The sequence below is a fragment of the Sceloporus occidentalis genome, unplaced genomic scaffold (genome assembly GCF_023333645.1).
Source record: "Sceloporus occidentalis isolate IW3139 unplaced genomic scaffold, rSceOcc1.0.p SCAF_127, whole genome shotgun sequence".
Lineage (NCBI taxonomy): Eukaryota > Metazoa > Chordata > Lepidosauria > Squamata > Phrynosomatidae > Sceloporus > Sceloporus occidentalis.
The window spans coordinates 605,265-619,543 of NW_028317107.1; the positions used below are offsets into that span (position 1 = coordinate 605,265).

General features: G+C 43.3%; 1 protein-coding gene across 2 annotated transcripts in view; it reads right to left on the minus strand.

Moving 5' to 3' along the window:
- Positions 1-3,198: 3,198 nt before the first annotated feature.
- The window catches only part of LOC149281785 (mediator of RNA polymerase II transcription subunit 27), an 88,090-nt gene continuing 77,009 nt past the window's right edge, over positions 3,199-14,279 (minus strand). For both annotated transcript variants that reach the window (XM_089498999.1, XM_089498998.1), the window contains 3 exons: positions 13,729-13,770; positions 7,532-7,609; positions 3,199-3,333 (listed from right to left, as the gene is read on the minus strand). In XM_089498999.1, the coding sequence (XP_089355125.1) occupies positions 3,199-3,333; positions 7,532-7,609; positions 13,729-13,770 (255 nt within the window). The remainder of the gene's footprint in view (positions 3,334-7,531; positions 7,610-13,728; positions 13,771-14,279) is intronic.

Below are 14,279 nucleotides of genomic sequence, written 5' to 3' on the forward strand. Positions count from 1 at the left end.
TAAATGAAGTCCAGCAAGTTCCCTCAAGATGAACACCAAGATGAGCTGAATCTACAGTCAAGGCAAACGTGACTTTTCAGGTGGGTAAAAGCTGCCCTGTAATTGGTCAGATAAGTACCTGCCGTCACTAGAGGTCACTTGGTGCACTTGAGTTGCATCTTCAGACTCTTAAAATAGCATGGTTTAGCTCAAGAATACCCTGAACTATAAACACAATAAAACCATTGACTATAGTAGAATAAGCTTTCAAGAAAACATTCCTTTTAACAAGTTTGTCTTTAATATGCATTCTGAAAAATTGTATCCTTTAAAATCCCTTTTCATGGGTTTCTAAGAATTCTTGAACACTGAAAACCAGGACGGACGGAGAGGAGCATGCTCACTTTACGAAGCTCTCAATGTGGTTTCTTAGTCACCTTTAAAAGTGATTTCTAAAACACTGTATATTGGCACTCAAAGCCTTGGCCATGGCAACCTACCAAACCCGCATTAATATACATTAACCCATCGGTTTCTCACAAGAACGCGATCGATAAATATCTCCATTAGTTTTGCGGTAGGCAAATAAGGTTCCGTACAATCCACCCGGCAAGCGTTTTTGAGAACATATTGAGAATGTGCGCGTATCTACCAGACAGCTGGGTATGCGCAGAACCGGCTAATTTAGTAAGGAGTTATTTATTAAGTGTGAAGTTCTGAGATCACGTAATAATGCTAATAGATACAGTCAAATAAACTTTAAAACTTTGCTTTCTTATTATGCTTTCCCCCCAATCAGTATGGAAAGAAGTACCTTACTTTGCAGTAAAGAGGGGTTAACACCATCCAGGAATTGGCTTGATTAATAATGGATTCCAACAAGCTGGTGTCTTACCCCACCTTGTAAAGGGCACGATCCATTGTCCTTTTTATCTTTATTTTTTTTTTTAAGCCTAATGGTTTGTTAGAGTAACAGGCCAATATGTCACCCAGGCCAAAGAGATCATCTACACGGAGCTTTCCGAGACTCAACAGACGCCAGTCTTCGGCAGGTGAATAGCCAAGCGCTAAAAGCTCTCCAGGCTGCATCAGCAATAGGACCCCTGCCGTATGTATAATGAATGCTTTTTATATACATCTCAGAATCAGGTGGTAGCACTCATATGGTTAAGATGTTTCCCTTGGATGCTGAAGCGTAGAAATACAATGTCAGCCTGCTGTTCCAAACAGAACCCAAAGACTCATTTGTATGCATTTGGACACCCAGACACTGAACTATTGCACTAAAACCTCTAGAAAGTCGTATTTCTTCAGTAACGTTACATATATACAGAGGCCGGTGCATTAACAGATTTGACTGCACGCTCCATGATAAGGGGAACGCAATGTATAGAAAACCTAAGTTGACCCAGGACTCTATTGATGGAGTTTTCTTGACCCAAGGAGGCCAATATGGAACAACCACGCTGCCTAGTTATAGAACATATAGGGGTGCCGTGTTAAGTAAGAGGAAAATGGTTTGAAGTGGTCTTCTTGGAAATCCCTTAGTTCTAGATCACATAGCATCTAGAAACAGACGTGAACAAGGATTGTAAATCTTAAGACGACGCAGATCTGAAGACCATGTAGGTAACTTTACAAAACGCTTAATTCCCCAACCCAATATCTTTCTAAAACCATGAACCTTCTAAAACCCCTCGTACAGAATCCCTTCTGGACAATATAGAATTTTGACAAGGTCGCAATTGCGAACGATCAGGGTAATTTGAATGCCTTGCCCGGAATGATGCATGCTTTTCCTTGAGAAGACAGATGATAATTGTGTCTTTTCCTTCCCCACCTCTAGAAAATTCCAAACTACACCCAAGGACGAGAAACACCGTCCACGAGACAGAAGCTTAATTAGCGAGTAGACGGACTAAGGACCGCTAGCTAATTATCTCTACAAACAGATGAGAGTCTGATTCGTGTGCGATCTTTCCATGAACTCTGTTGGAACAGGGAAGTAGGATTTCTTCTTGCCAAAACACCCTCAAGGATGTGAAGAATCAACACACAGATTGAGGAAAGAATAACGATGTTTCACAGGTGTTAATATTAGGAACATAGAACCTGCCGGCAGATCGGCCCCATTCGGCCCCCGTCTAGTCTGCCTGTATCTCTTGCTGTAAAGACTCAAACCTTAATCAGTCGTTGGTCTCGTCTTAGATTCAGGAGCCGTATGCCTATCCCATGTATGTTTAAATCCCAGCGCTGTATTACCCTCTACCACCTGGGATCCAGAGGCTTTTGGACAGCAAACCGGTTTTATTACTTACCTGAAGCTCTTATCAACTTGGGAGAATAAGGGAACACGGACAATTTTGACCATTACTCTGTTAATAAAGTACTCGCTATCATGTCTACATCAAGTCTACGATGTACTATCTGAGAACACAACAGCTTCCACACCTAAAAAGCCTAAATATTAATGTAAAATAATAAGTGTTTTAGTTCTAGAATAAAGAGTTTGTAGAAACAAGTGTGATCGGGCTTCTTAAATCCTAAAAAGACACAGTCTTCATTCTTCAATTATAACGTCACGAGTATGGTGGCAATTGGTCAATATAAAACACAAAAAACAAAAGAAAAAAAAGTCACATTAACAATGTTTATTTTTACATTCTCCTTTTTTAAAATCCATTAATAAACCTACCAAGCGTTTTGTTTGATATTCTGTTCCGGCACAGCTGACGCGATGGACCTTTCTACAATTGTTTGACTCTAGAAAAGTTAATTTATTAACAAACCTTTGAACTTAATAAAAATAGAAAAAAAAGACATTTACTGGCATTTTCATTATAAAAAAAAAAAAAAGAGTGGAGATACAAAATTCCATTTTTTTTTAAAATAGTCACCAGATACTTGAGCAGACCACGACGGCAGCAAAGATAACAGAACGGATCTTCCGACTGTTAACCTTCTCCCTAATTCCCAGTTCTGAGTCAGCGCGAAATGTCAGAGGTGTTCCCAGGTCAAGAGAAACATTAAAACCGATGTCTCCGGCTTTAGACCAGCCCGGTCCGCCGAGAGGACATCTTTCCTTCTGAAGGTCCTTGTTCTCTGGTCAAGATAGCACGAATTGCTCTCTGTATCCATTTCGATTGTCGGAGGTTTGTCCAAAGAGTATTTGAGAATTTTCAGCGGAAAAATTCCATATTCCATCCTCGTTCTGCTGTTCTACTGCCGGCAGGTATCGTGAAAAGCTTCCAAGGTACGGAAGTCTCTCCACGTGGGCGGCAGACCGTCCTGGAGAAACTTCCCGCACCGTTGACACGGAGCTTGGAACAGCTTGATATAACTTCTTAACCAAGTCTGCAAAGAAAAGGTGAAGACGTAAAGAAAGTCAAGAACTCGCAAACCTCTCGTGACATCAAATTCTACCAGTAAGGGGGAAAAACAAAAAAACAAAACACTTGTTTTGAACCCAAAAACGACCCCGTACTGACTTCACAGCAACGCAACATTCCACAAGGTCACAAAACAGCCGATTTTAAGGCTTTGCTGGCGATAAATACTTTTTTTTTTCTTCTTCTGTTAAAATCAGCATCCCATCTGCTAGCAGATACCGTTTTTATCAACAGAAAAACAGCTTAAACTTACAAAAAAAATTAAATTAAAAGAAGCCGATCTGGACGGTGGATAGCACTATAAATACGTGTTTAATGTGCAATATTTTTGGTACCAATCTTCCTGCAAAGGTAATTTAAACCCAGATTATGTTTCCTTGATCAGAGAACGGCAAAGAAATAAACAATCTTTTTTTAGAGAAATAATGAGGAGGCCCTCAAAGTGATAACATCAGAAAGAACATATTCCTTTCAAATTCCCATTACTCCACTACAGCAGCGAAACGGCGATGGGAGGCAATAAGCCGGAAATATTTTGTATACTTTTATTTAAAGGGACGGCAAATCGTGTAGCCGCGGAAGGTAAACCGAAGAGTTAAACTCGAATTAACGTTAAATCAGATGTTTAGGACGCCGACGGCCTTCAAAGCTTGGAACGGTAGGAAAAAGTCTTGAATAAATGAGTTATCGTGCAGCAGGGGCCACGGCGCGCGTTGAGCATTTAAACAACCCATGCTGCTCGGATCAATCTGCATGCCAAGGCTCGATAGACGGACTTATTTCAAGTTCTTTAAATGAAAAATTAAAGGGGCTGGTGTGGAATTAACCCATTGAGGGTAAGGGAGATCTGAGCTATGGCTGTGGTGGTCCAGGTGTCCTCCTCCGCCCGTTCTAGGATTATCTGAAGGATCTCCATGCCAGGGAACGGCCATGGTTTGCCCCGAGCCTCAGCGCTTCTACCCCAGTCTCGGGGTGACTGGGCAGAATCTCATGGTTGCAAAGTTTGGAGCGAACCATTCTGCTCTGATTGCATTACATCTGAGCATCCCTTTTCTCATTGCTGTATCATAGCTGAAATCCCTGCTTGAATACAGGTGACATTTCAGAATATTGTGGCCTCCTGACAAGCCATGGTTTTCACAAGGACAGTTATTAGAACCGTTGGGTCGCAGTCGCTACAGAATAATGTTTTCACGAACTGAAGAACCCCCAGTCTCCATTAGGTGGTAGAGGAAATGGGTGCATGCAATGGTGGCAAAGATCTCCCTGATGCCACCTTCTAAATCATCCAGGATGGGGTTCACAGAGGGGCAGGAACTACTGAGATCCTTAAATCCCAGGTTCCAGGTATATCGTTACACCGCTTTATGAAACACTTTATTGGTCTATGTTATTTTCTTAAAGGTCGTTACCAATATGGCGCTAATTATTTCTCTCCAATTGAATTCTCCTTCAAATTTAAAAAAAACAACAAAAAAAAAACCTGTATGCACTAAAACAATTCTTTTGGTATATTTCCTTAGCCTTAGAAACGCAACCCTGGCACATTTTGTCCCTCACAGGCATCCTTGAAATCCCTACCGATTCTTTCCCCTTTATGTTTCAGACTCACAGTTTGCTAAAAAGGAACTGAAATAGTTGGAAAAAAAAAAAAATCTAAGCCGGATTCGGGGGAAGAAATAAACGCTTAAAGTACAACCACATTTTTAGAAACAAAATCTCCACCAAAATTCTGGTCGAACGATCTCAACGGAATAAAAAAATAAAATAAAAAATAAATTATAATAAAAGGACGGTGGTTTTGAGAACTTTTCTGCAAACTGAAATATTTCTTTTTCTTTGGTGTTTGACAGATGAGATTATTACGATATTAAATTTGCGCAACCGGAAAACAAATGAAAATATAAAAATAGCGGAGGAAATCTGTAGAGAGGTTGAATATTACTCCGTAACGTTTTATTTTCATCAGTCGATACGAGCGGAGTAAAGGAGGCAGGCTACATGGATACAAATGCGTCTGTCTCCTCTCCGCAGTAACTGCCAATACCTGATTGTAACATGAATCAAAGAATTAACTAGATGTGTGTCAGGCGACGAGTACAGATTAGCAGCCCCGCTGAGACGCGTTCTTCTATGGGGGCCGATAGAAGTAGTTACTATTACCTAAGGGTCTATTCACTAAAGCCTGAATTTAGAACATTTGGAATAGTGTCCTCTTTATCTACCGCCTTCCCAGTAAACGGGAACTTCTTTACCTTACATGTAAGCCTTGGTTTTAGATTCTGACCTGTGGTTCCAATAGAGCCTTAAATCAAATTAAGGGGAATTTAAAAAGAAAAAAAAAAAAAAAATCAGAAAAGGAGCAGAAATATTAAGAGATTTCTAGAATTGCATAAAAAAATAAATACAATTTTAAATATTTTAAATGTAAAAATAAAAAAAAAAGAAATAATAAAAAATAAAATATATATATATATTAAGCCTGGCCACTTGTGGTCTAGTTCACTATCTGAATTAGGAGTGTTGGCACCAAGAGAAGAAGACTGGAAGCTGGCACGGGCCACCTAGTTTCACTATAGAGGACAGTCTTCACTCAAATCAGAAGCAGGTTTAATCATATATTACTTAGTATTTAAGCATCATATATAGGTGTAAATATACAATGATGGTTATCAACTCTACTTGGTTGACGGCTTCCAATATGCCAGAAACAATGGCCTTCAAATAAGTTTGCAGACACCAAGGACCACAGACGAGACCTCACAGGTCTGGGAAAAATCCCATAGCGTCCGAGATACTATTTGTATCGGCTCAACCAGCGGTGAGATTTTTCAGCCAACAACCCACCCAGGATTAGGTTAACCCTCGTAAGTCTTATAACGCTTGGTGATACCCAACAAAGACCAGGTCCTGAGAAGAGCAAAGTCCAATGATTGGTCAATAATGGAAACCATTGGGTGAGTTGCCGAAATCCTAACTTTCAAGGATAGTCCAGACTCAGGAATTAATGTCTAGATCCCATCGTGCAGCACTTCACACGGAGTAATCATCGGGCCATCTAGCTTAAAAACACCAGGACACCATTTTTAAGAGCCTCTCCTCTTTATGTTATATATCTGAGTTTTCACGCGTCGTGTTTTACCCCTACGCTTGTTTTTGGAGATACTGTCTTAGTTTTTGGATAGTAGATTTGATGAACCTTGTCCTATTTCTGATTTATTTGCGTTGGTGCCATTGGTCTAGCCGGTGGCTCCATAAACTGCAACGAGATTATAGAATATTAATTCTGCGTGTAATTAAGACATTGCTGCACGCGGGAAGCCTCGCTGTACGGTTGATTGGCGAAGGGGCCAAGATATTGACACATTTATTGAGCGTCTGTCAGATGTTTATGTTCAAGAACTCAGCGGGAGGTTTCAACGATCAATCAAGGAGCTTCCCCTCCTTGTGCTAATAAACATTGTATGAGAAGCCGGGTGGGGGGGGGGGGGCTTTTAAACCCTTCAGAATATACTAGAAGAAATAACCTGTTTATTAAGACTGAGGAATTCTGCTCAGTACCCTTTGCTTCCTGGTGACATTTACACAAGCTTCCTGTTCAGGAAGTGTAACTAGAAATGCATTCCCCCTGAACACAAATCGTAATTCCATATTTTAATTTCCCACACTTTAGTCTAAGATTATTCTCATTAGTCTTACTTTATAATATTTTAAAAAACAATGGACTATGCCATATTGGTCCAAGAGAAGACGGAGTAGAATATGTATTTATATATATTATAGATACATATATAACACAGGAAGATATCGTCACTTCCTGATCTTATTCCCCCCCTATGTAATTATCTCTCCCTCTGTTAAGTTGCCGATTGCTGCTGATTGGTTCAGGCAGCCTTTGAATGGGCGGGGGGAGGAGAAGGGAGAGAACTTCAGGACAGGTAATGGAACATATAACGCTGACCCTGCCACCAATCTCAGCTTCCGTTATGTGAATATCTCCAAAATAATTAAACTTAAAATCACAAAATTTAGGTAGTTTTGCTGGCCATATTAAGTTACACTAAAAAGAAGATCTACACCTCAACAATGATTCCTTAGAAAGGATCTACAGAACGTTTATCAACTCAACGGAATAAACCGAGTGACTGCGTATCTATGCTTACCATGAAGGACCTAACAACCACATCCGGCATCTGAGGAAGCTGGTAGTGTAAGAGGGCGGTGGTAGCGTGGTCCGTCACCTGCGAGGAGAAACAAACCACAAAGATTCAGTATGTTCAGTACGCTGTTAAATGGGCCGTCTGACGGCCCCTACAGCCCCGCGGAGAAAGACTGCATCTCAAAAGTTATCATTTCCCGAACCTTAATCTCCAAATGGCCTCAATAAACACTCGGCTCGGAAGCTCAACCTCCGGTTGAAACATTTTTTCACAGACCACCATGGGGCTGGAGAAGCTGAGAGACCCTGTAGAGCGTTTGAGTCGACCCCTTCTCATGAATAGCACAGAACAATCATATTTTTTGGGGACACATCGACTCTAGCTGGTTATGATTAGCGGCGAGATCTGAACAGTCAGAAAAATGCCACCCGACTCAAAATTATTCAACGTGTCTAAAGATCACAGCTACGTGTATCTGGATTTCACGCGGTGAAATCCAAGCCCGCTCTGTCAATCCGAGAGAAAAACAGGGAGAATCGGGACACACAAGACAACAAAGCGATCAATGTCAAATCAGACACACGACATATGTATAAAAAATATAAAAACAGATGTTTGAGCACTAAAAAAAAAATAATTGAGATTTATAGAGAAAGAAGAAAATGTTACTGGAGAGAAAAATAAGAAACAAACAGGTAAAAATGTATAGATATGTGGCTTTGGAAGAAACCGGGGAAGAATATAGACCAACGGACACCAAAACAAGTAATGCGTTTATCATCGCAGCAGTCAGATGCCGTCTCGAGTAAGATGTGTTCCTGATGGTTCTTTTTTGAGCGTTTGTCTGAAATCGCCGCAAGCTAAACTCAAAATGAACTTTTCCCAAATATGTTTGGATCCTTCAGGACGACAAATAACTCAAAATAATAAAAAAAATAAAATATATATATATGTGTTTCCTTTCTCCTCCACACAAGATACAGAATGCCCTTTAAAGACTTTATTATTATTATTATTATCTTTTATTTATATAGCGCCAACAGTTTACGCAGCGCTTAATACAATACATAAATTCAAGGGATATGACAAGACAAGAATTGACAGACTAAGACAAACCGATACATTTGGTGGAGAGAGCCCTGCTCGCAAGACTTATGAATGATTTACTTTTGGTGAGTTGGGCTTTTGTCCTTTAATGATTTATCCGAGAAAAAAGCACAACCTACCAAATAAAGTTTGCCAACTTGTGAAATTGGAATGTTTAGGACGTCTCCCCATGGCTCGTAAACATCTGTAAAGCTTAAAGAGTTCAAACGTCTTTCACTGGGCTGACTGATAACGGCTGCAGCAGCCCCAGGTGGACCAAACCACTAACTGGAGACGTCCGACAAAACAAAATGTATCAGAAATGAAAGATACGTAAAGTTCTCGGGGCCTCGGCTTCGAAAGATTCCATATTCCTCTCTGGCTGATACAGCTATCGCCATTTTTCTTATCTCCTTGATTCGGTGCTTAATATGAATCAGAGGACCCCCGTTTAGGGTTTGGTTGACCGTCTTTCCCATTGAAGATCCCCTTTGGTGTATAGCTACTTTGGAATATTATGACCTAAAGGATCTGTGGCAGGGGTCCTCAAACTTTTTAAACAGGGGGCCAGTTCACGGTCCCTCAGACCGTTGGAGGGCCGGACTATAGTTAAAAAAAAAAAAACTATGAACAAATACCTATGCACACTGCATATTTCTTATTTTGAAGTGAAGAAACAAAACGGGAATAAATACAATATTTAAAATGAAGAACAAGTAAAGTTAAATCAACAAATATACCCTCCCCCCCAGGCCACTATATATCCCCCCACCCACTATATACCCTCCCCCCCTAGCCACTATATATCCCCTCCCCCTTACCCACTATATGTCCTCTCCCCCCTTACCCACTATATATCCTCTCCCCCCTTACTCATTATATATCCCCCCCCCTCCTCCTCCTCACCTTGAAGTCCAGCGACGGGAGGACGATGCTTCTTTCTTCCTGCACCGCTCGCTGGTGCCCGCTGCTTCACTGCTGAGCGCCGTAATATGACGTCATATTTCGCAGCGGGCACCAGCGAGCGGCTTTTAAAGGCTGTCTTCTTTTTTTGGATGCGGGGGAGAACGAGGGGCGCCGAGCGGTTGCTAGGCGCCCCTCTCTCTCCTCCGCATCAGTGTTTAAAAGCCGCTTGCTGGTGCCGGCTGTTTCACTGCTGAGCGCCGCAATATGCCGGCATATTGCGGCACTCGGTTGCCATGGGTGCACGCACGGGACGTCAGTGACGTCGCTGCGTGCGCCTGCTCCCGGCGGTCCCCGCGTTTTTAAAGTAAACGCGTGCCGCGGGGACTTCACAGAGGCATCCTTGCGTTCCGAAAGCATCTTTCGGAACACATGGATGTCCTGAGGCAAAAACACCCGGCGGGCCGGGTAAATGCGCTCCGCGGGCCGCATGTGGCCTGCGGGCCGTAGTTTGAGGACCCCTGATCTATGGGATAAGAGGTGGCCGGGTAAAGTAAAACTGATAAAGTTCCAAACATCCCAAAGCCCATTAGTTTCAGCCTAAGCCTTCTGGGAAGGACAGCGAGGTAGATTTGTGGAGGGCCATGAAGTTTGTGCCTGCGTTAACCTTGAGAAGTCATCGTCGATGGCGTAATCTATCTGGCTCATGAATGCATTCATTCGGCACCGCCTTAGCGCACTCACACATTATTGATGAGAATACATTTTCATACATTACACAAACTGCTGTGGCAAACAACGCTCCATGAGCGCCTTCCGAGTGCAGACTTTGGGAACTCATCAACCACAAGGCAAGACACAAATAATGCACACTGTACACGCGTGTCTGAAATGTAACATTGTGCAGGAGAGGATGTGTAGCGAACTCGCTTCACAACATCAAAGTAACGTCAAGGGAAACGACGCGAAGAATAAAAAGGGAGAAAGTCTATAGCAAGGGGTCAGGATCTCAAGTTAGAAGCCTGACGCGGGATGTCAAAGTTTTGATTACAAACTCGGGGGGGAAATGGGCAGATTCCCAGATTAGTCTGGGGCTTTTCTTTCTTACTTAAATGCTGTATCACGGCTAAAAATCCCTGCTTGAATACAGGTGACTTCATTCGGAATATCGTTATGTCCTCACTGCTCATTTTTCCCAAAAGGGCCATTATTGGAAGCATTTAGTCGTGGCCGCGGGCAAGTCTAATAGAAGAGAATCAGGCTAATCAGGGTTATGTTAAGCGTCTCACAGATCCCAGAAGTGTCCATGCGCAAACATAGCGCTTTGCAGTAAGATAAGTATGTTAGCAGCAGAAGAAATGGCTAACCTGCTAAAGGAATATAACATAACATAAGGATATACTGACAGCCGGCAGCCTATAGGGACCATTTTACCATATATACTATATAGATTTATGAAATGACGACTCTATATCCGTGTTTGATGGCGAGCGTGGCACGAAAACCTGGAAACCTTCATACTGACAAAAATCCCACTTCTAAAGGTGAGCCGAGAAGGTATTCATTTGCCACAGAAAGGGTTAAACTCTACATCCGAAGCATTAATCAGGCCACCTTTCCAATGGAGCATTTGCAGGCATCTCGAGCCTTTGTGCGGCTTCTCGAAGCTCCGCGTGACGCAGCCGTTGTGTTTTTCTTGTCCGTATCCCCTATTCAATTCTCAGCCAGCCACCTGGAGCTCCTCATAAGAAAGGACGCGCTCGCTTCTTCTCCGCTACTTTTCTCCGAGGAGGGCTAGGTAAGTAGGATCTCCTAGTATGGTCTCTCCAAACCAAAACGCATTCATTGGAAGAGTTTAAATGCCACATTAAAAAAAGGAGAGAGAAATTGAGTTTGCTTTCCCACAGTCCGCGGGGAAGCTTTTCTTCTCCCCTCAGTCTATTGTGTCGCTTCCCTTTGAGAATAAAACGGTCTTTTATTGCCAGCTTCTATTGTAACAGACAATGCCCATCCGATTTAGGATCGCTCGGCACAAAGGGAAACTTTGAAGGCAAGGCTCTGCTTCCTGGAGTGAAGTTCAAGACCGCGCCAGAGGGTGTAATGTGATGCAGAGTCCACAAATTAGTAGTCAAGGGGTCCGGCTTTGTATCGGACTCAAAGACGCTAAGACGGTGATATCCACAATGAGACGGTATTACAGGCCACAAGGATCCTCTAACCCATGCTAGCTGCATCTAGTGATGCTTTGGGTGCTGAAAGACTACAAGAGATGCATGGTTCCAGTAGACAATCAGACGAGGACAATCGCTCACGCTCAGGGGTTAAACCTTACGATCAGCATAGGCCAGGGATGCTCAAACTGCGGCCCTCCAGCTGCTGCAGGACTACATCTCCCATAATGCTCCTTCAGCTAAGGGGCTGGCTGAGGAGTATGGGAGATGTAGTCCTGCAGCAGCTGGAGGGCCGCAGTTTGAGCACCCCTGGCATAGGCTAACCAACGTTACATTTCAATGCGATTTCCAGTGAGACCGTCCAGCTATTGGCTATCCGGCCAATTTACTGAAGGACCTGGACCGGTGAAGAAGACATTCCCTAAACAAATAGATACAAATAAAAAAAAGGACCACGACTTTTCGTCTAAAAAGTAAATGGGAGCTCGGAACGCTACCCCCCCCCTCTTGTAATTATGGATACATTGGCAAATCATTGTTAGAATGATGCATCTAACACAGCCAGCCATGAAAGCAAAGTATCGTAGACCCCTCTGGCAGGACCGCTGTAGAATAGGCAAGCGTCGCTAAAAAGGCAGCCTTGCTGATACAGCGCTTATTCGGGAAATGAAAAGCCGAGCGGATTCATCTCGGGTCTGCGTGGCGAGACCGCAGGGTAGAGGTCTCCCCGCTTTGGGAAGGTCGTCTCTGCAGGACGCTCATCTCCATCTCCCGACAGCTGTGTCAGCCTTACGACGAGCGATCTAGTTCCATGCGGGGGTTAATGCGACGATGATTGCAGTGGGGACTGGCAGGGAAAAGGGGTGACAAGCAGGAGCCTAGTGTGCCGGTCCGTCGTGGCTAGAAGACTATGGCTCCCCGGTGGGTCTGTTGGAGGACTAGCGAGCATTCTGTTGGCAACAAAGTAACCAGCAGAGGTAGCAGCTATCTCTTTAACTATGGTACTACAACCCCCATTATGCTCAGTCTACACACCAGCCAGGAGTTAAAGGAGTTAATTCTATATATATATATATATATATATATTTTTTTTTTTTTTCTTTTTCATTAATTAAACGAGTTCCGTATCGACAAAGCATTATTAAGGTTAATTCGGCAGTGTTTGTCTTACTGCATCCTGCCAAAGCAGATGAATTATAATTATTCTGATGCGTCTCGGAGGGCCAGACAAGGGCAGGCAAGGATGTTCATTTAACCCCTTTAACCGTCAAAGGCCTAACCCTTCTTCAGCTGAAGGCTTGCGAAGGCTCCAAAGCGTCCGCGCTCACCCGTGCCTTCAAACGGAGTTCCTGTAAGCCAGACTCAGTACTTACCTTCTGAGTGTTAGGGACGTCTCAACGGCACCCTTGCCTACGCCTGTCGCTTAGAGAACAAACCTGTGGAAGTCCATGATAAATTTGTGGTGTGGCTCGGTACAGGCGCTTAGGATCGGCCGAGGTGGACCTAGAACTGAGCTGAGGCAAAGGTCCATCTAGCAATGTTCTGGTGAGTCTGTGAATATGCCGGACCACACTTGCCCTTCGAGTACCATCGTCCTCCCGCGTGATAACTCGACGTAGCATGTACAGCTCTAAAGTTCATATGCAGCAACTCCAAATACATGTGTCCCTAAGGCAGGAGCCGAGTGTTGAGTCCACCTATGTGGCGTTGAGTCCTTCTAAGCTCTACTTATAGCTACATTCAAAGAACATCAAAGAGATCTATTCACTATGAGCAAAAATGTATAACCTCCAGGTATTCATCAAACCATTTACTTTACCGACTTGGTCAATCTCGGAGGTACAACCAACTCAAAGCCAGGGGACAATTCATGGCAACAGAGTATCTCCAGCTTCCCCAGATAATAAAACCAAGAAGCTCAGAGATGCAAGGCAAGTCAGGAGGGACAAGTTGCCACCGCTAGGACCTGCTGGTTCATCGATGAGCCCCTGGGAGACAGATCATTACCGGCTGTGTAAGTAGAGACAGAGCTCAACTTACCTTTTGAAAGACTTGATAACTGGATTTTGACCAAATGTCCAGCTGCAAAGCAAACACACAAAACAGAGGGTCAGCGAAGGTACTTTAAAGACAGACATGAAGATTTTCAAACAAACGGCCTACTTTACCCAGTCACATGAATGTATAGAACCCTCGAGGACTAGGTTGGACAGCCATGATTACAGACTACTTTTTATGCTCTATTGACTAAAGGGACACTCCAGCGTCCCAGACAGCCTCCTGAACAATGAGTGCATAATTACTTTATAAATACTTAAATATGCATTGATAAAAGGAGCAAATAAACATTTTGAAGAAGCTGCAGCTTCCATGCTGCAGCGGAACGCCTCCTCTGAAGCATCCAATCCATTGAAATGAATGAGAGAGCTTTCCTGAGAATCTGGAGTCTTGTTAGACCCCCTTTTCTCCCCAGAACTCTCACCGAGACAGGACTGGGAAGTACGTCACGCGGCAGGAGATACGGTCAGCAGATGACATCTCCTGTACAGCAAGTAGCTGGGGGTGAGACGGGGCAAATGCTTACGGGGCAA